General features: G+C 46.7%; 2 protein-coding genes and 2 pseudogenes across 3 annotated transcripts in view; 3 read left to right on the top strand and 1 right to left on the bottom strand.

Moving 5' to 3' along the window:
- Nucleotides 1–15,278, top strand: part of NME5 (NME/NM23 family member 5) — a 67,502-nt gene extending 52,224 nt beyond the window's left edge. The window contains exons 5-6 of the mRNA XM_054252517.2: nucleotides 13,035–13,179; nucleotides 15,152–15,278. Coding sequence (XP_054108492.1) covers nucleotides 13,035–13,061 — 27 coding nt within the window. The 3' untranslated portion in view covers nucleotides 13,062–13,179; nucleotides 15,152–15,278. The remainder of the gene's footprint in view (nucleotides 1–13,034; nucleotides 13,180–15,151) is intronic.
- On the bottom strand, nucleotides 7–7,960 carry WNT8A (Wnt family member 8A). Its single transcript, XM_008985444.5, has 6 exons — nucleotides 7,765–7,960; nucleotides 7,649–7,682; nucleotides 7,299–7,437; nucleotides 3,999–4,124; nucleotides 3,172–3,314; nucleotides 7–991 (listed from the first exon to the last, which is right to left on the bottom strand). The coding sequence occupies exons 1-6, from the start codon at nucleotides 7,830–7,832 to the stop codon at nucleotides 446–448; spliced, it is 1,056 nt and encodes a 351-aa protein (XP_008983692.1). The 5' UTR covers nucleotides 7,833–7,960; the 3' UTR covers nucleotides 7–445.
- LOC128931415 (large ribosomal subunit protein eL36 pseudogene) lies at nucleotides 14,919–15,609 on the top strand (annotated as a pseudogene).
- A 3,354-nt stretch (nucleotides 15,610–18,963) lies between these two features.
- Nucleotides 18,964–20,023, top strand: LOC103789258 (proline-rich protein 13 pseudogene; annotated as a pseudogene). The gene has a single exon (XR_013531021.1). The product of XR_013531021.1 is annotated as a proline-rich protein 13 pseudogene (transcript).
- The last annotated feature ends 564 nt before the right edge of the window (nucleotides 20,024–20,587 follow it).

Genomic DNA, 20,587 nt, shown 5'->3' with positions numbered 1-20,587 from the left:
TGGAGCTAGCCACAGGCTACCCCTTCAGGAGTCTGAACAGAACTCTCATTTTTTGCTTTTATTCTCCTGATTCCCAGCAGCACACTGGGTTGGACATGGTCTGAAATTTAAAGGAACAAATACTTCGAGGGTCCCTCTAGATAGGGACCCCAAACCAAACTTTCCCTGTGGCAAGCTGCGTAAGTACAGGTGCAAAGACGGGAAAGTAGCTTGCAGGAAAGATGAAATGGGGGTCTGCCAAAGTCAGGAGGCCCAGGTTCCCATTTCAGCCCTGCCAGGAATATGCTGTGGAATCCTGGGCCTACATTTCACCACCAATAGCAGATACCATGAGGACTACAGACCAACACTGTGATTTTCCAGTTGCTTTCCAATCTGTTCTGTCTGAGAGAGAAGCTATGTCCCCTTCCACTGACACAACCAAGTGAACGTGTGTGGGGTATTATCAGGCACTGCCCTTACCCAGGGACTGGGCACTGCCTGAGGAGCGTGAGCAGTAATACTTCTTCACCATATCCCTACACTGGTCACACTTGACCGTACAGCACCACTGGAATTTGCAGTTACAGCTGCTTATGACCTCAGTTCTCCTCTCTTCCACCTGCAGTCCACACTCAGTGCACAGGCTCCCACAGCTACATCGCTCCCACCTGGATGTGTTGTGGCTGTTCTGTAGGCACTCACGACCCTCTGTGCCATAGATGCCTAGGCTGGAATTATGGGTACAGTAATCTGGTGATTCCTCTAAAAAGATCAGTTCCGTCTCTGCACTAGGAAGGAAGGCCTCAGAGGGTGCCCAGTGGCTCTCGGCACTGTTCCCAGCTCTCAGTTGCCGCTTATCCATTTCAATTTTCAGTGCCCGGTCATACTTGGCCTTCAGGTAGTCTCCCATCTCCCGGAAGTCAGCTAGCTGCAGCCAGCATGTCTGTACGCTGCAGCTCCCGGAGATGCCATGGCATTTGCAGGTCCTTTTCAAGGCGGCTCTCACTGCCTTCACAGAGAGAACATAAAAAAGACAATGGCTCTGAGCAGGGAAGACCAAAGGTCAGTGATTAAAAAGAATATGTTAGAGCTGTGTTTCTTAACTTTAAAGGAACATAGAATTATTGGGGAAGCTCATGAAAAATATTTATTCCTGGGCCCTACCTCAGATCTTCTCAATGAGGATATTCAAGGGGTTAAGGACCTGGGACTGGTTATGTTAAAGCTTCCATGGGTGATTCTGATGGAGAGCCAGGCAAGAGCTGAGAAGGTTACTAGAGCCCAGAAGCCTCTGCTCACTTGTAGAGCTTTTCTCTATCTGCCCAGCTGGAGCACTTTGGGAGGCTGAGGAGGGCGGATCACGAGGTCAGGAGTTCAAGACCATCCTGGCCAACATAGCGAAACCCAGTCTCTACTAAAAATACAAAATATTAGCTGGGCATGGTGGTGCATGCCTGTAATCCCAGCTACTCAGGAGGCTGAGGCAGGAGAATTGCCTGAACCCAGGAAGTGGAGGTTGCGGTGAGCCGAGATTGCGCTGTTGCACTCCAGCCTGGGTAACAAGAGCGAAACTCCGTCTCAAAAAAAAAAAAAAATTAGCTGGGTGTGGTGCGTGGGTGGGGCACCTGTAATCATAGCTACTTGGGAGGTTAAGGCAGGAGAATCACTTGAACCCGGGAGGCAGAGGTTGCTGTGAGCCAAGATCTCACCATTGCAGTCTAGCCCAGGCGACAGTACAAGACTCTGTCTCAAAAAAAAAAAAAATTGAATATAATAATGATCAAGGAAATACTCTGTAAATTACAAAGGAAACTATGATAATTGCCACAGTTATTGTCTTGAGGCTGAGGGTGAGAATATTTCCAGGACAAATATTGGATTTGTCTTCTGGGTTCTTTCTGAGAGGGGAGGAAGCTTCGTTTGAACAATTATACCCCTAAGGCAATGAATTTCCCATGGTTGTACTTGCTTAAAAAACCTCTTCCTGGCCGGGCACAGTGGCTAACACCTGTAATTCAGCACTTTGGGAAGCCGAGGCAGGTGGATTGCCTGAGCTCAGGAGTTTGAAACCAGCCTGAGCAACACGATGAAATCCCATCTCTACCAAAATACAAAAAATTAGCCGGGCATGGTGGCATGTGCCTGTAGTCCCAGCTACTCAGGAGGCTGAGGCAAGAGAATTGCTTGAACCCAGGAGGCAGAGGTTGCAGTGAGCCAAGATCATGTCATAGCACTCCAGCCTGGATGACAGAGTGAGACTCTATCTCAAAAAAAAAAACCTCTTCCTGGCTGGATGCAGTGGCTCATGCTTGTAATCTCAAGACACTGGGAGGCTAAGGCAAGAGAATTGCTTGAGTCCAGGAGATTGAGACCAGCCTGGGAAACATGGGGAAACCCCATCTCTACAAAAGCCACAAAAATTAGCCGGGCATAGTGGCAAGTGCCTGTAGTCCCAGGTTTTCAGGAGGCTGAGGTGGGAGGATGGCTTGAGCCTGGGAGGTGGAGGTTGCAGTGAGCTGAGATGGCATCATTGTACTTCAGCCTGGTGACAGAGAAAGACCCTGTCTCAAAAAAAAAAAAAAAAATCCAAACCCAAAAAACCCTTTCCCCCTTTCCCTGGGCAACCAGGACATCTAGGTACAAGTTGACAGGGAAATTTTTATGCTCTTGGCTCAAAATCCAACTTGTTTCCAGATTTGTATTCAGAATACTCCAGAGATTGCCACCTCACCAGAAGTGTTGGGGGAGAGTTAGACACTCCAGAGAAGCTTAGATCAATCCCAGTTCCCCACAACCCAGACAGACTTTAGGACACAAGTCTGGACAACAAGGCCCTGTTAATTTACTAGAACATACAGTTGAAGTGATAAAAAATGTAAGTCATAGAAGCAAGGCCTTGATTGTGTGTCCTCAGACGCCCGCCTGTAGAGGGGCAGAGCCAGCAGATAATGATAAGAGGACTCGACGGGAAGATCTAAGTTCACTGCCTGTCTCTGACATTTATTAGTTGCCTTGGACAAGCCAATATTCTCAGACTTCATTGGCTTTGCCATCCAGAGAATGAGAGTAGTCATCCCAGTCCTGCTGGGTAGTATGAGGAAAGAACGTATAAGACAGCTCTAGGTAAATTGTGAAGGGCTGCGCAGATGTGAAGCTGTTGCCAACACCGGCCACAACTCCTATACCCACCAGTCTGCCGGCCCTGTTATTGTGAAGATTCATCAGGGCTCTGGCATCCTTCCCCTTCTCCAAACTGTCCACAAAGAGTTTGGAGATCCTTTCCCCAAATTCCACATTGTCGCTGCAGCCTCCCCAGATCCAGCCATGGCCTCCTAGACATAAAGAAAGAATAAATTCTCCATGTAGCTCCCTGCTAAATCCCAGTCACCTGCCAAACCATCCCCAGGAGCCCTAGGAGTGTAAAGCTATGACTGAAGGTAAACAAGGAAATGGAGGTGCTTGGGGTGGGTGGCAGGAGTCCTGTTGCTAGAGCCAACTGCCCAGCCTTTAGACACGTCCCAGCCATAAGCAATTAGTCTTCTATACCCGCTGTAAAAGTAGGCACACTGGGGCTGACTTAGATGCTCTCAAAGGTTCACTGCAGCTCAATCATTCTGGATTTCTGCACCATTATTCTACAATCATCTTGTAAAAGCCTCCCTCATTAGCGATAAATCTAAGGAAGCGTCTTAGGTGGTCTGCAAATTGTTGAGTGGCTCTGGATTATGGATGAGCCATTCCAAGCTTGAAATACCAGGGCTAGCTTTAACTCTCATTTCTAATTGCCTTGTTGCTTTTAGAGCTACTTGCTAATACCTGGACTCATGGACCAAGGCTCAACTCTAAGAGTGTAAGACTAGGAAATCCTAGTCTTTGAGTCTTGAGATTAGACTCCTTGCTGGAATCTTGAGGTTTAAGGGAGCTGTCTCCCTTAACGTTTTCCTGAAAGACTTTAGCCTGCACTCAGCTCTGTAGCCCCTCACCTCTTCCCATCCCTATTAGAAAGCCCAACTTACCTGTTTTTCCATTTCTTGACTCATCACAGCCACAGTTTTCGAAGTCACCCATGCTACAGTTCTTGGTGATGGTGTACATGACTCCAGCAGAGCTGATAGCATGTATGAAGGAAGTCTCTCTGGTGGCTTTGGAGAGAGAGAGAGGGGATTGACTGGAAACTTGGATCCTGATCACCCAAAGCAGAGGCTTTGGAAAAATGATGTTTCTCTCCCTTATCCCCCACTTCCTTTGGGTTTAAGAGGATGCTTTTCTTTCTTTTTTTTTTTTTAAGATGGAGTCTTGCTCTATCACCAGGTATAGTCATGTGATCTCAGCCCACTGCAACCTCTGCCTCCCAGGTTCGAGTGATTCTTCTGCCTCAGCCTCTCACGTAGCTGGGACTACAGGCACCTGTCACTATGCCCAGCTAATTTTCGTATTTTTAGTAGAGATGAGTTTCACCATTTTGGCCAGGATGGTCTCAATCTCTTGACCTTGTTATCCGACCGCCTCGACCTCCCAAAGTGCTGGGATTATAGGCGTGAGTCACCACACCTGGCCTGTTTTTTGGTTTTGTTTTTGTGTTTTGAGACAGAGTCTCAGTCTGTTACCCAGGCTGGAGTGCAATGGTGTGATCTCGGCTCACTGCAACCTCCAACTCCCAGGTTCAAACGACTCTCATGCCTCAGTCTCCCGAGTAGCTGGGACTATAGGTACATGCTACCACACCTGGCTAATTTTTTTAAATTTTTTATTTTTTGGTAGAGATGGGGTTTCACCATGTTGGCCAGAGTGGTCTAGAACTCCTCGGGCTCAAGTGATCTACTCACCTTAGCCTCCCAAACTGCTAGTATTACAGGCATGAGCAACGACAACTGGCCTATTATTATTATTATTATTTTCTTTTTTTTGAGATGGAGTTTTGCTTTTGTTGTGCAGGCTGGAGTGCAATGGCGCGATCTCGGCTCGCTGCAACCTCTGCCTCCTGGGTTCAGGCAATTCTCCTGCCTCAGCCTCCTGAGTAGCTGGGATTACAGGCACACACCACCATGCCCAGCTAATTTTTTGTGTTTTTAGTAGAGACGGGGTTTCACCATGTTGACCAAGATGGTCTCGATCTCTTGACCTCGTGATCCACCCGCCTCGGCCTCCCAAAGTGCTGCGATTACAGGCTTGAGCCACCGCGCCCGGCCCTATTATTATTAGAAATAGGGTCTCACTATGTTGCCCAGGCTGGAGTTGAACTCCTGGGTGCAAGCAATCCTTCTGCCTCAGCCTCCCAAAGTTGGAATTACAGGTGTGAGCCACTGCATCCAGCCAATGCACTTCTATTTGAAAGAACAATGCATATCTTTCCAGCCTCCTTACTTCATCCAGGCAGGAATGAACATCCCTATATTACCAAAAAGGAAAATAAAAACCAGAGGTAGAACGATGAGACCAATGTAATCCCAGCACTTTGGGAGGCTGAGGCTGCAGAATTGGTTGAGCCTGGGAGGCAGAGACTGCAGTGAGTCAAGATCGTGCCACTGCACTCCAGCCTGGGTGACAGAGTGAAACCCTATCTCAAAAAAACAAAAAACAAAAAACAAAGAATGATGAGAACGAGACCACTTTCTAGTTGCGGTGTTGAGCTAAGGACCCTGCTCCCTTCGAGTCCAGCCTTGACCTCTGTCCACTAGCCACTGCTGCTAGTCGTTAGGCAGTGAGACGCAGGGCCTGAGGCTGGCTTAGGAGAGGGAGAAGGACCTTTTCTGCTCTCTGACTGGGAAGCTTGGGCCGTGTAATAATCATAATAATTATGATTGCCACTTACTGAGCTCTTATCTTACTAAAGTTTTTTTTCTTTTTTTGTTTTTGTTATTTTATTTTATTTTATTATCTTACTAAAGTTTTTATAAATATTGTCACATTTCATTTCTACATACTCCCTATTCTATCTTATACTCTTATACCCCACAGGGAGATAGTTCCTTCTATCCTCTTCTTTTTTTTTGAGACAAGGTCTTGCTCTGTCACTCGGACAGGAGTGTAGTGGTGTGATTATAGCTCACTATGCCCTTGAACTCCTGGGTTCCAACAATCCTCCTACCTCAGCCTTCCAGGTAGCTGGGACTACAGGCACATGCTACCATGCCAGCTAATTTTTTTACTTTTATTGAGTAGAGACAAGGTCTTGCTATGTTGTCCAGGCTGATCTCGAACTCCTGAACTCAAGCAATCCTCCTGCCTTAGCCTCCCAAAGTGCTGGGATTATAGGCATGATCCCAGCCCATGCTTGGCCACTTTCTCCCTCTTCTTTATTCTCTTTCCCCTAACTATTCTCAGGTGAATATTATCTTCAAAAATGACATGCACACTTTGGCATACAGTGGCTACATGGGTACACACAAACACACACAGACACACACCCCACCTGAGGCACAGCTCAATGTAACATCTCAGCTTTTCTGTTGTTGGGATTTTATGGCAGTTAGCCATGTGAAACTTCCTCAGGGGCTGCAAACACAAAGCCCTTTCCCCATTTTTATTTCATGCAACTCAGTGCAAGACCAGTGTGTACAAACACATAAATATAGGCATGCATTTAAAAAATAGAGTAATTTCTCTGGGCATGGTGGCTCATGCCTGTAATTCCTGGCACTTTGGAAGGCTGAGGTGGGTGGATCACCTGAAGTCAGGAGATCAAGACCATCCTGGACAACATGGTGAAACCCCGTCTTAAAATAGAGTAATTTCATCTGGGCACAGTGGCTCACGCCTGTAATTCCCGGCACTTTGGGATCACCTGAGGTCAGGAGTTCAAGACCAGCCTGGTGAAACCCCTTCTCTACTAAAAGTACAAAAATTAGCTGGGCGTGAGGTATGGCTGTAATCCCAGATACCCAGGAGGCTGAGGCAGGAGAATCGCTTGAACTCGGGAGGTGGAGGTTGCAGCGAGCCGAGATCTTGCCATTGCACTCTAGCCTGGGCAACAAGAGCGAGACTCCATCTCAAAATAATAATAATAATAATAATAATAATAATAATTTCCTACATTTATCTCATAAATAGAGACATCTCATATCCACCTCATTCAACCCGTAGGATACTTCTGATGAACTACACAGAACTGGCCTTACTGACCCAAATGACAAATCTGGGGTTGAGAGAGGGGAAGTAATTTACTCAAGGTCACACAGCAAGGAAAGGCAGGTCAGCAGGTCACCGGCAGCATTTTCATTTCACTGTGCAACACATGTCACACATACACACATACTGCAAGCCCCTCTCCATTCACACATATGCCCCTTGCACAGGTGAGTCCCGCACAAACTTACCACTTCTCAGCCTGTTGTGGGTGGAGAGCTGGAGAGCATTTTCAGGGCAGTTCCAGCGTTCCCAAGCAAACTGGAACTTGCACTCCTCAATGCCACTCTGGGCACCTAAGGCCACGCTAGTTGTGTAGGTCAGATAAGCCTGGCAAAGGGAAAAGGGCTGTGAGCTTCTGCCCGGTATGGGTCATCTTGGATGGGGGGAGCAGGCAGGACTCAGATGGGCCAGCTCTCCATCGAGAATCAACTATGGGTTCCTCTGGGTGAGGCTCTCTGGCACTGTCCCCTCCCCTCTTTTCTCCAGAAGAGTCCCCTTAGGGCCCTCAGTGGGTAAAGGAAGCCGGAGATCATCCTACCTTGGGACCTGTTATCAGGAAATTGTTCACTGACCTACCAAAAAGAGAAAAAGTGAGGCAGAGGCGAATGAGGATGAGGTGGTGGGGGCTTGGAATGAGGGTGGGAAAGGACTTACCAGGCGGAGACACTGAATGTGGCACAGCATATGCCCACAGCTGCCCAGAGCACAAACAGGTTCCCCATCACCCTGCCTACCCCAGTGGACCAGGTCCAGCTCAGGGCCAAGTCCAGAGAAATGAGGAGAGGGTAGAGTCTTCCTCAGTGTTTATGTGAGAAAATTCTGAATGGCCAAGGGGGAAAATCAGCAGCTCCTCTCATTTGTTTCTCACTGGTAGGGCTGCAGAAGCCACTGATCCAATGGGGGGATCGATCGGGGAGGAGGGACTCAGTTTTCGAGGAAAGCCCCGCCCTGCCCAGCCCCTCCAGCCCTTCCCTCCCAAGACTGAGAGAGAGGCTGAAGCTTTTCTCCTACCCTTGAGCTTTCTTTATTCTGTATGTCAATTTTGTCTCTTCCTGCTTCTTCAGCCCATTTCTCAGAATCACATAGGCCACAGCAGGCTGGGTCCTTAACCCTGAAGGCAGGTCACCTATTCTTGGAGTTACAGTGTCCTCAGCTGTCAGTGAGCCTCTACTCTCTGCCCAGCCTCCTCCCCAAGCTGTTAATAATCATAAAGCAATGCCGTTTGGGGCCCCCACCTACTCATTTACCCAAACCAGTAAGTGCACCATCCCTCCCACTCCCTTCCAGGCTGTGAGGTGATGGAACTGTGGGACTATGGAGCAGGGACACTTCAGAGTTCATCTATGTATCAGTCCCTTCCACCACATGTAGCAAAGTAAGTGCTGGTAAATTTCCTTCATTCCTAGCAAATCTATCCTTTTTTTTTGAGATGGAGTCTCGCTCTGTCGCCAGGCTGGAGTGCAGTGGCATAATCTTGGCTCACTGCAACCTCTGCCCCCAGGTTCAAGCGATTCTCCTTCCTCAGCCTCCCAGGTAGCTGGGACTACAGGTGCATGCCACCATGCCCGGCTGATTTTTGTATTTTTAGTAGAGACAGGGTTTTACCATGTTGGCCAGTACGGTCTTGATCTCTTGACCTTGTGATCTGCCTGCCTCAGCCTCCCAGAGTGCTGGGATTACAGGCATGGGCCACCGTGTCTGGCTAATTTTTGTATTTTTAGTAGTGAAGGGGTTTTGCCATGTTGGCCAGCCTGGTCTTGAATTCCTGGGCTCAAGTGATCTGCCCACCTTGTTCTCCCAAAGTGCTGGGATTACAGTGTAAACCACAGAAGCCTTTCTTTCTGATACCACTTTGTTACTAGGACTTCAGCTTCTTAGGCAGGAATCTGTCTTTTATTTATTTTTTTTGAGACAGAGTTTGCTCTTATAGCCCAGGCTGGAGTGCAAATGTGCGATCTTAGCTCACTGCAACCTCTGCCTCCCATGTTCAAGCAATTCTCCTACTTCAGCCTCCCCAGCGGCTGGGATTACAGGCATGAACCACCATGCTGGATAATTTTGTATTTTTAGTAAAGATGAGGTTTCACCATGTTGGCTGGGTTGGTCTCAAACTCCTGACTTCAGGTGATCTGCCTGCCTCGACCTCCCAGAGTGCTGGGATTATACGCATGAGCCACTGCACCCAGCCAGGAATCTGTCTTTTTTTTTTTTTTGAGACGGAGTCTCACTCTTGTTACCCAGACTGGAGTGCAATGGCGCGATCTCGGCTCACCGCAACCTCTGCCTCCTGGGTTCAAGCAATTCTCCCGCCTCAGCCTTCCGAGTAGCTGGGACTACAGGCGCGCACCACCATGCCCAGCTAATTTTTGTATTTTTAGTAGAGACGGGTTTCACCTTGTTGACCAGGATGGTCTCGATCTCTTGACCTCATGGTTTCACCTTGTTGACCAGGATGGTCTCGATCTCTTGACCTCGTGATCCACCCGCCTCGGCCTCCCAAAGTGCTGGGATTATAGGTGTGAGCCACCGCACCTGGCCCAGGAATCTGTCTTTTAGGTTCACTTTGGATTCTTAGTGCTTAGGAAGGCGCCTGGATGAATGAATGAAAGAACCTGTCTGTGACCCTAGTGTACCACTGGATATGGTTGGGGACTAGAATAAAGGAGTGGAAGTCTTTCTTTGTTGGTGAAGCTCTTTCCTACAGCTGGGGAAGGAAGACTAGAGAAATTCAGAGGAGGAGGCCAGGGATGAGGAGGAGAAAAAATAAATAAATGAAAAAGAAGAAGAAGAAAAAAAGAAGTTCAGAGGAAAGCATAGATGGACAGTCACAGTTCTGATTCTATCCTGTGACCATTACAGCATCCAGATCACTTCCCAGCACCCTGGACCTGGTTTGGGTAGGAAGTGGAGCTCAGAGATCCCTCTACAGAAGGATTTCTAGGGGCCAAAGAGTCCCCAGATGTCTTCAGGGCAGTTCACTCCAAGTATGGGCCAGGATTGGCATCAGTCTACAAACTGACTGTGGTCCTTCTGAAATAAGATAATCGTGAAAATAGAAGTGTTTAGAAATTTTTATAGCAACTTGGAGCAATTTTAGATATGCTAAACCTAAGAGGAAATTTGGGCTCCTATTTTGTATGTAGTTTTTTGTTTCATTTCTCTGGAAGGATGAGGACAAAAAGCCCTAATGGACTAAAAAGCTCTGTCCCCCAGCCCCAGCAAACTCTCTTGCTTTGATTGCTTGTGGGCTTTTCTGCTTGGGGAAAATAGGTGTCCCAGACTTGAGTCACGTGAGAAAAGCCAACTGAGTTAGCCTCAGCCTCCTTTTCTCTGTCTCCTACTTTTCCCAGTTAAGAATCTAACTTAACGTTCACTTCTTAAGACGGCAGGTTGATTTCCATGGCACTCACTGTGGGGTCAGAACAGGGTTAGTGATAGCTCTGAGGAAGTCCCATGCCACTTTGAAAGAGTTTTAGGAGTAACTCGGCATTCACTTCCTGTGTGTACGTGATTGGGTCTTATGCTTCTGTGTCCCCCACTGTACCTGGAATTTAGTTGGTACTCTACAAAAAATACTCTTTTATTTTGAAGATAGTTTTTTGTGTGCAAACTGTGCTTGCTCCTGCTCAGATTCTATAAAGATCATACAGTCTGTAAAAGGAAGTGAGAATTTATATAGAGAGGCCTCTGCTCCAGTATCAGGAGCCCTGGGCTTTGGGTACTAATTTGTGGTTTGACCATGGGCAAGCTATTCATCCCTGTCTAGACTCAGATTCTTTATTTTTTATTTTTATTTTTTTGAGACAGAGTCTTGCTCCATGACCAGGCTGGAGTACAATAGCGAGGTCTCGGCTCACTGCAACCTTCATCTCCCGGGTTCAAGTGATTCCCCTGCCTCAGCCTCTGAGTACCTGGAACTACAGGCACTTGCCACCATGCTTGACTAGTTTCTTATGTTTTAGTAGAGACCAAATGGCCAGGATGATCTTGATCTGACCTCATAATCCGCCTGCCTCAGCCTCTCAAAGTGCTGGTATACAGGTATGAGCCACCATGCCGGCCTCAGATTCTTCATCTATAAAATGAGAGAATGGGGAAAATGTTGAAGGCTGAATGACCACTAAAGACTTTCCCAGCTGGGCTGAGCATGGAGCTCACGCCTATAATCTCAGCCTTTTGAGAGGATTAGGCGGGACGATCACCTGAGCCCTGGAGTTTTAGGTTACAGTGAGCCATGATCCTGCCACTGTACTCTAGCCTAGGTGACAGAATGAGACCCTGTCTCTTAAAAAATACTTTCCCAACTGTCTGTCTCTCTTTTTTTTTCTTAAGACGGAGTCTTACTCTGTCGCCCAGGCTAGAGTGCAGTGGTGCAGTTTAGGCTCACTGCAGCCTCCACCTCCCGGGTTCAAGTGATTCTACTGCCTCAGCCTCCCAAGTAGTAGGGACTACAGACACTCACCACACCTGGCTGATTTTTGTATTTTTAGTAGACGGGGTTTGACCATATTGGCCAGGCTGGTCTCAATCTCCTGACCTTGTGATCCGCCTGCCTCAGCCTCCCAAAGTTCTGGGATTACAGGTGTGAACCACCATGCCCAGCTTCCAATTCTCTTACATGTTATAATCCTAACTTTAAAATGTATAGCCTTAGGCTAGGGCTCACTCCTGTAATCCCAGCACTTTGGGAGACAGAGGCAGACAAATCATCTGAGTTTAGGAGTTTGAGACCAGCCTGGCCAACATAGTGAAACCCTGTCTCTACTAAAAATACAAAAATTAGCTGGACATGGTGGCTTACACCTGTAATCCCAGCTACTCAGGAGGCTGAGGCACGAGAATCACTTGAACCCTGGAAGCAGAGGTTGCAGTGAGCCAAGACTGTACCACTGTGCTCCAGCCTGGGTGACAGAGTGAGACTCTGTCTCAAAACAAAACAACAACAAATTTACAGAGTTTATTAATCCCAGAGGTGATTGTAGGCCAGAAATCTTATCTCTTCAGTTGGGAGCATTGGAATTATCTTTTGTTTGTTTGTTTTTGAGAAGGAGTGTCACTCTGTCACCCAGGTAGCGTTCAGTGCTGCAATCTCAGCTCTCCTCAACCTCTGCCTCCTGGGTTCGAGTGATTCTTATGCCTCAGCCACCCAAGTAGCTGGGAGTACAGGTGCCCGCCTCCACACTTGGCTAATTTTTGTATTTTTAGTAGAGAGGGGGTTCACCATGTTGGCCAGGCAGGTCTCCAACTCCTGGCCTCAAGGGATTTGCCCAACTCGGCCTCCCAAAGTGCTAGGATTACAGACGTGAGCCACTGTGCCTGGCAAGAATTATCTTATATATTTTTAAATCCTGCAGTTGACCATTAAATGGGCCTTTAAGATGGATACCTGGAGGATAACCAATGCCTTCTTCAGAGTCCTTTGGGGTATATCTACATAAGACCCCTATACGGGACTGACCAAATTTTTCACTGCAGACAGAGGTTTCCTGGAGAGAATAGTAAGAAGCATTCCACATCAAGTCTGCAAATCATTTCCAGTCAACCTGTGCATCAATTTCCTTAATCCCAACTTTATTGTCTCATTAGCTTTTTAAGTTTTTTTTAGATGGAGTCTCTGTTGCCCAGGCTGGAGTGCAGTGGCGTGATCTTGGCTCAGTGTAACCTCTGCTTGCCAGGTTCAAGCGATTCTCCCGCCTCAGCTTCCCAAGTAGCGGGGACTACAGGCGCATACCACCATGCCTGGGTAATTTTTGTATTTTTAATAGAGACAGGGTTTCACCATGTTGGCCAGGCTGGTCTCGAACTCCTGCCTTCAAGTGATCTGCTTGCCTCCTAAAGTGCTGGGATTATAGGCGTGAGCCACCACTCCTAGTCTCATTAGCTTTTAAGTAATGAGAAGTCAACTCTTGGTTTCTCTCTTGCAGGAATGGAAATCTAGAGCTGAAGCCTAGAGCAGAAGGTGACAGTGGGGACACATGAGCCTATGACAAGACAGATTGAATAGTAGTATCTCTGAAGCCCTGGTATGCTGACAAATGACTAGCAACTGGCTTGGGTGCAGGAGATAAGGTATGTATCTATGTATAATGTCAAGTAGAACATGTAAATAGATACGAGGAATATGCATTTGCACCTCTGGGAAGGTATTACCAGGTAATCCTGAAGGCCCTTTCCACCTCTGATGTTCCAGGATGACGAGATTCCAGGAGTCCCAGGGAAGCACTGAGGACTATAATTGATAAAGGACATACCAACGTCACCCTTGCTGTGCCCAGCTTCAGGAAATTCAGAGGCCATTTGTGGAACCTTAGAGTGTCTGAGCTAGAGAGTCCCATTTGACAAGGAGGTACCTGAGACCCACAGAGAATTTGTTCAGGTTTACACAGTGATTCAGGGCCAAGAGAGCCTGGATTACACCATCCCGGTTTACTCAGGACGGAGAGGTCTCCTATAGTTTGGGGCTTTCAATGTTAAAGCCTGGAGAGTCTTGAGCAAACCAGGATAGCTGGTCACCCGACAGCAGAAGTATGCCTCCTAGGCCAGTGTTTCTTTCTAAAAATTCTTTCACTGAACTTCCCAAATCCTTCATTCCCCAACATTTCTTTCCCAGGCTCCTTGCAGGGCCTTTCCCCTGAGCCTACAGGGATTGATGAGACTGTAGGAGCAAGCTGCAGAAGAGTTGAGAGGGAGCAGTGAGGGGGCGGAGATGACTGGAGAATGTCAAAAGACAAAGAGATAGGATTTCTGACTTTTTACACTTCTCTGCTAATTAGATAAAGGATTGGGGCAGGGGGAGAATGAGTCCCCATGCATATTCTTCTGAGCTGTGACAGGGAGCAGAGTCTAGGGATTTTCTGCCCCTGATCTCCACCCCTCCTCCTTGGAAGCTTCTAACCTCCTGGGGATACTTGACTCCCAGTCCAAATGCCACAGCTGCTTGAGCTCCTGACCCTCCCTTTGGCCCCTTCAATTTAGCCTTAGTGACTTACCAAGTTGCCCCAACAATATGCTGTGGGAAAAAAGTGGGATGCTTTAGTTTTCCTTTTTAGCTTCAGAGTTCCGGGTGTGGGCAGGGAAATGAGGTCCCTATGTGAAAATGGGAGCAGTTGGTGGTCTGTTGGATACATGGGCCTGTAAGGACAGGGGCACATTGAGTGGGGAGGGGGGAATCAGTCTGCAAGCCATGACTAGATCTGTTTTGTGTTGGAAAGTATGTTTCCTTCATGAGTCTGGAAGCTGCCTAAGGCTGGGCCCTGCCAATCCCAGCCACACGGTGATGGCCCAAGGATAGGGACCTATTTCTCCCATCAGACTGAAGTACCCAAATGCTAGAAGCTCCGTCTTCACCATTAGCCTAGGAAGAATTAGAGTTGGAGGGGCCCACTCAATACAAGTTTCCAATTGGCTAAAGCCTCTTATTTTTTATTCCCCCATTGTTTTAAACCTCCATCTCTATTCATCTCTGGATAGGAAATAGAAGTTCTCAATTAATGTTTATTAATTAATTGTCAATGAAGAAGGTTTGGAACTGGTTGCAGGATTTTACAAGTTTTCAGAGAAATATGCATCCATCCATTCATTTATTAATTCCAAAAATATTTACCTACTCAGTTCAGGCCAGTACTCAATACTATGAGTTTAAGATGAATTGGGAGATATTTTCATCCTGTAGAAGTTCTCATTCTGGTCTGAGAGAGACAGATGTTTAAATTATTTTTAATAGAACAGTGAGATAAGGAACATTGGAAAGGTGGGAGGGATGGAAGTAAACAGGGATAAATAAGTAAACGCCATAAAAGGGACTTCTGATGAAGATCTGCCATCTGCCGGCAGTGAGTGGTACAACAGGCTCTCGTTGCCAGAATGTAGGTTCAGTACCGGAATTTTAGCCATTATCCAGTACCTGCCTAATGGATAGCCAGCCTAGTGGTTGGCACTGAACTGTAAAGCTTGTAAAGGGATCTTTGTCTTTGAAAAATTTGCACTATGCTTATGGATGTAAAATATAATTTAAAAAGTTGTCTATCGCCTTCCGCCACAGTCACCATTGGAGAGTAGCAGCCGTGGCTCTTCGCTATCCTATGGCCGTGGGCCTCAACAAGGGCCACAAGTAACCAAGAACGTGAGCAAGCCCAGGCACAGCCGCCGCCACAGGCATCTGACCAAACACACCAAGTTCATGCGGTACATCATCCGGGAGGTGTGTGGCTTTGCCCTGTACAAGCAGTGCGCCATGGAGTTACTGAAGGTCTCCAAGGACAAACTTTTCCCTCAAGGTCATCAGGAAAAGGGTAGGGACACACATCCGCGCCAAGAGGAAACGGGAGGAGCTGAGCAATGTCCTGGCCACCATGAGGAAAGCCGCTGCCAAGAAAGACTAAGCCCCCTCCCCTGCCCTCTCCCTGAAATAAACAGCTTGACACCCCCTTCCCCCCAAAATAAGAAGTTCTAGCCAGATTAATCAGACAAGAAAAATAAATAAAGGGTATTCAGTTAGGAAAGGAGGAAGTCAAACTGTCTCTATTTGCAGATGACATGTTTTTTTTTTTTTTTGAGACGGAGTTTCGCTCTTGTTACCCAGGCTGGAGTGCAATGGAGCCACTGCAACCTCTGCCTCCTGGGTTCAGGCAATTCTCCTGCCTCAGCCTTCTGAGTAGCTGGGATTACAGGCATGCGCCACCACACCCAGCTAATTTTTTGTATTTTTAGTAGAGATGGGGTTTCACCATGTTGACCAGGATGGTCTGGATGTCTTGACCTCGTGATCCACCCGCCTCGGCCTCCCGCAGTGCTGGGATTACAGGCGTGAGCCATTGCGCCGGGCCTGACATGATTGTATATATAGAAGACCCCATCGTCTCAGCCCAAAATCTTCTCAAACTGATAAGCAACTTCAGCAAAGTCTCAGGATACAAAATCAATGTGCAGAAATCACAAGCATTCCTATATACCAATAACAGACAGAGAGCCAAATCAAAAGCGAACTATCATTCACAATTGCTACAAAGAGAATAAAATACCTAGAAATACAACTAACAAAAGATGTAAAGGAGAACTACAAACCACTGCTTAATGAAATAAGAGAGGACACAAACAGATGGAAAAACATTCCATGCTCATGGTTAGGAAGAATTAATATCATGAAAATGCCCATACTGCCCACAGTAATCTATAGATTCAATGCTATCCCCATCAAGCTACCAATGACCTACTTCGCAGAACTGGAGAAAACCACTTTAAACTTCATATGGAATCACAAGAGAGCCTGCATAGCCAAGACAATCCTAAGCAAAAAGACCAAAGCCAGAGGCATCATACTGCCGGACTTCAAAATATACTACAAGGCTACAGTAATCAAAACAGAATGGTACTGGTACCAAAACAGAGACATAGACCAATGGAACAGAACAGAGGCCCCAGAAGAAACACCACACATCTACAACCATCTGTTTATTGATAGACCCAGCAAAAACAAGCAATGGGGAAAGGACTCCATGTTTATTTTTTATTTTTATTTTTTTTTGAGACGGAGTTTCGCTCATTACCCAGGCTGGAGTGAATGGCGCAATCTCAGCTCACCGCAACCTCCGCCTCCTGGGTTCAGGCAATTCTCCTGCCTCAGCCTCCTGAGTAGCTGGGACTACAGGCACGCGCTACCATGCCCAGCTAATTTTTTTATTTTTATTTTTAGTAGAGATGGGGTTTTACTATGTTGACCAGAATGGTCTCGATCTCTTGACCTCATGATCCACCCGCCTCAGCCTCCCAAAGTGCTGGAATTACAGGCGTGAGCCACCACGCCCGGCCCTATTTTTTAATTTTTATTTTCGTTTTTTGAAACGGAGTTTTCGCTCTTGATACCCAGGCTGGAGTGCAATGGAGCAATCTTGGCTCACTGCAACCTCCACCTCCTGGGTTCAGGCAATTCTCCTGCCTCAGCCTCCTGAGTAGCTGGAAATACAGGCACGTGCCACTGTGCCCAGCTAATTTTTTGTATTTTTAGTAGAGACGGGGTTTCACCATGTTGACCAGGATGGTCTCCATCTCTTGACCTCGTGATCCACCGCCTTGGCCTCCCAAAGTGTTGGGATTACAGGCTTGAGCCACCGCACCCGGCTGGACTCCTTGTTTAATAAATGGTGTTGGGAAAACTGGCTAGCAATGGGCAGAAAGCAGAAACTGGACCCCTACCTGTCACCTTACACTAAAATTAACTCCAGATGGATTAGAGATTTAAACATAAAACCTAACACCATAAAAACACTAGAAGAAAACGTAGGCAAAACTATCCAGGACATAGGCATAGGCAAGGACTTCATGCCTAAAACACCAAAAGCAATGGCAATAAAAGCCAAGATAGACAAATGGGATCTAACTAAAATTCAGAGCTTCTGTACAGCAAAAGAAACCATCATTAGAGTGAATTTGCAATCTACCCGTCAGACAAAGGGCTAATAACCAGAATCTACAAAGAACTAAAACAGATACACAAGAAAAAAAACAAACAAGCCCATTCAAAAGTGGACGAAGGATAAAAACAGACACTGTTCTTTTTTTTTTAAATTATTTTATTTTATTTTTTTTGAGATGGGGTTTCACCATGTTGGTCAGGCTGGTCTTGAACTCCTGACTTTGTGATCCACCCTCCATGGCCTCCCGAAGTGCTGGGATTATAGGTGTGAGCCACCATGACCGGCCAACAGACACTTTTCAAAAGAAGACATATATGAGGCTAACAAACATATGAAAAAATGCTCATCATCACTTGTCAATAGAGAAATGCAAATCAGGCCGGGTGCAGTGGCTCGAGCCTGTAATCCCAGCACTTTGGGAGGCCAAGGCAGGTGGATCACCAGGTCAAGCAATCGAGACCATCTTGGCCAACATGGTGAAACCCCGTCTCTACTAAAAATACAAAAATTAGCTGGGTGTGGTGGCGTGCACCTGTAGTCCCAGCTACTCAGGAGGCTGAGGCAGGAGAATTGCTTGAACCCAGGAGGCGGAGGTTGCAGTGAGCCAAGATTGTGCCACTGCACTCCAGCCTGGTGCCTGGCAACAGAGCGAGACTCTGTCTCAAAAAAAAAAAAAAAGAAAAAGAAATGCAAATCAAAACCACATTGAGATATCATCTCAAGCCAGTTAGAATGGCAATCATTAAAAAATCTGGAGACAACAGATGCTGGAGAGGATGTGGAGAAACAGGAACACTCTTACACAGGTAGGAGTGTAAATTAGTTCAACCACTGTGGAAGACAGTGTGACGATTTCTCAAGGATCTAGAAATAGAAATTCCATTTGATCCAGCAATCCCATTACTGGGCATATATCCAAAGAACTATAAATTGTTCTACTATAAAGACACACGCACACGTATGTTCATTGCAGCCCCGTGTACAATAGCAAAGACCTGGAACCAACCCAAATGCCCATCAATGACAGACTAGACAAAGAAAATGTGGTATATATACATTATGGAATACTATGCAGCCATAAAAAACGATGAGTTCATGTCCTTTGTAGGGACTTGGATGAATCTGGAAACCATCATTCTCAGCAAACTGACACAAGAACAGAAAGCCAAACACTGTATGTTCTCACTCATAGGTGAGTGTTGAACAATGAGAACACGTGGACTCAGGGAGAGGAGCATCACACACTGGGGCAGTTGTGATGGGGAGGGATAACCTGGGAAGAAATGCCAGATATAAAGTTAAAAAAATAAATTTAAAAAAATACTTAATGTAAAAAAAAAAGAAAAAGTTGAGTTGCAGAGAAAGGGAGACGAGTGATGGGGGGCCGAGACTCGTGGGTTCTGCTCTTCTTCTGAGGAGTTAGATGCTTCCACCTGGGGCCAGAGGGTGGAGAACACACCTAAACATGTGGAACCCCAATGCCGGGCAGCTAAATCCATATCCCCCCAACATCGGGTGCCCTGGAAATTCCAGTTCTGCCCACCCACCACCTGTCAATCCATCCTTTCCCCCAGGCCCCTATCCTCCTCCCACAGGAGCTCCCCACTGCAATCCAGTTTTCCCCCCATGTGGGCCCCCTCCTCCTGTGTTACAGCCAGGGTATCCAGGATGCCAACCCTCTGGTCCCTACCCTCCTCCATACCCACCCCCTGCCCCTGGAATGCCTCCTGTGAATCCCTTGGCTCCTGGCGTCGTTGGACCAACAGTGATAGTGGACAAGAAGATGCAGAAGAAAATGAAGAAAGCTCATAAAAAGATGCACAAGCACCATAAGCACCACAAGCATGGCAAGCATTCCTCCTCCTCTTCCAGCAGTGACTCTGACTGAATACAGGCCCTGGACCCTTCCCTCAAGTCTCACCAGTTCTGCTCTCCCATCAAGCTTCAGATGCCATGTTATACTGGGGGAAAGTAGCTCTTGTGCTCCCTTCCCTCACCCCCACCTGAGCCTCACCCTGCTGTTCAGCCCTGAGTGCCTAGGAAAAATGGGAAGAGGACTGCCATGGCATGGCTGTCTTCTTGCTGCTGGGATAGATCATATAGCTAATGAGTTTAGCAGGGGAGCTATTTTTTGAAGATGATGAACTAAATGTTGAAGACAGGTTTGAGATCTGTAAAATGTGATTTTTACTTCCTTTTATAATACTTTTGATTGAGGGGTTTGTGGAAATTTAATTATGATGAAGAACCTCTATCTTTTTTGTAATGTTGGCATACTTGGAGAATTTAGTGGCAAATACATTCCCCAGCAGGCCTTTTTTTGGTTGCACTAACTGCAAGGTTGCTGGGAAGTAGAGTCCATTTGGTTGATGAGCCTTGACTGCTGTTTTGGAACCTCACCTCTTCTCCTTAGCCCAATATACTGTGTCAGGTCCTATTCTCGTTCTCCAGCTCTCAGTCCAAATAAAGTTATTTCTCCTGGAAAAAAAAAAGAAGAAAAAGTTGTCTATCAACCAGGTAACACATATTTGAATGTGCATGCACACAAAAAACACTTAAAAAAAGCATAGGTCAGGCATGGTGGCTCACGTCTGTAATCCCAGCACTTTGGGGGCCAAGACTCTTTCAAAGGCCAAGTTGGATGAGAGACTCTCATTTTTTACATTACATATTTCCATGTTTTGTTAATTTTTTTGGTAACAACCACGAATTAAATTTTAAAAAAATCTACATGGAATAATTGCCGGGCGTGGTGGCTCACGCCTATAATCCTAGCACTTTGGGAGGCCAAGGTGGGTGGATCGCCTGAGGTCAGAAGTTCAAGACCAGCCTGGCCATCATGGTGAAACCCCATCTTTAAAAAAAAAAAAAAATCTACATGGAGTCTTGCTCTTTTGCCCAGGCTGGAGTACAATGGCATGATCTCAGCTCACTGCAACCTTTCCCTCCTAGGTTCAAGTGATTCTCTTGCCTCAGCCTCCTCAGTAGCTGGGATTACAGGTGCGCACCACCATGCCTGCCTAATTTTTTGTATTTTTAGTAGAGATGGGATTTCACCATGTTGG

The sequence above is a fragment of the Callithrix jacchus genome, chromosome 2 (genome assembly GCF_049354715.1).
Source record: "Callithrix jacchus isolate 240 chromosome 2, calJac240_pri, whole genome shotgun sequence".
NCBI classification, from domain to species: domain Eukaryota; kingdom Metazoa; phylum Chordata; class Mammalia; order Primates; family Cebidae; genus Callithrix; species Callithrix jacchus.
The sequence above is the reverse complement of the archived record's forward strand: the minus strand, read 5'-3'. Positions and strand labels throughout refer to the sequence as shown.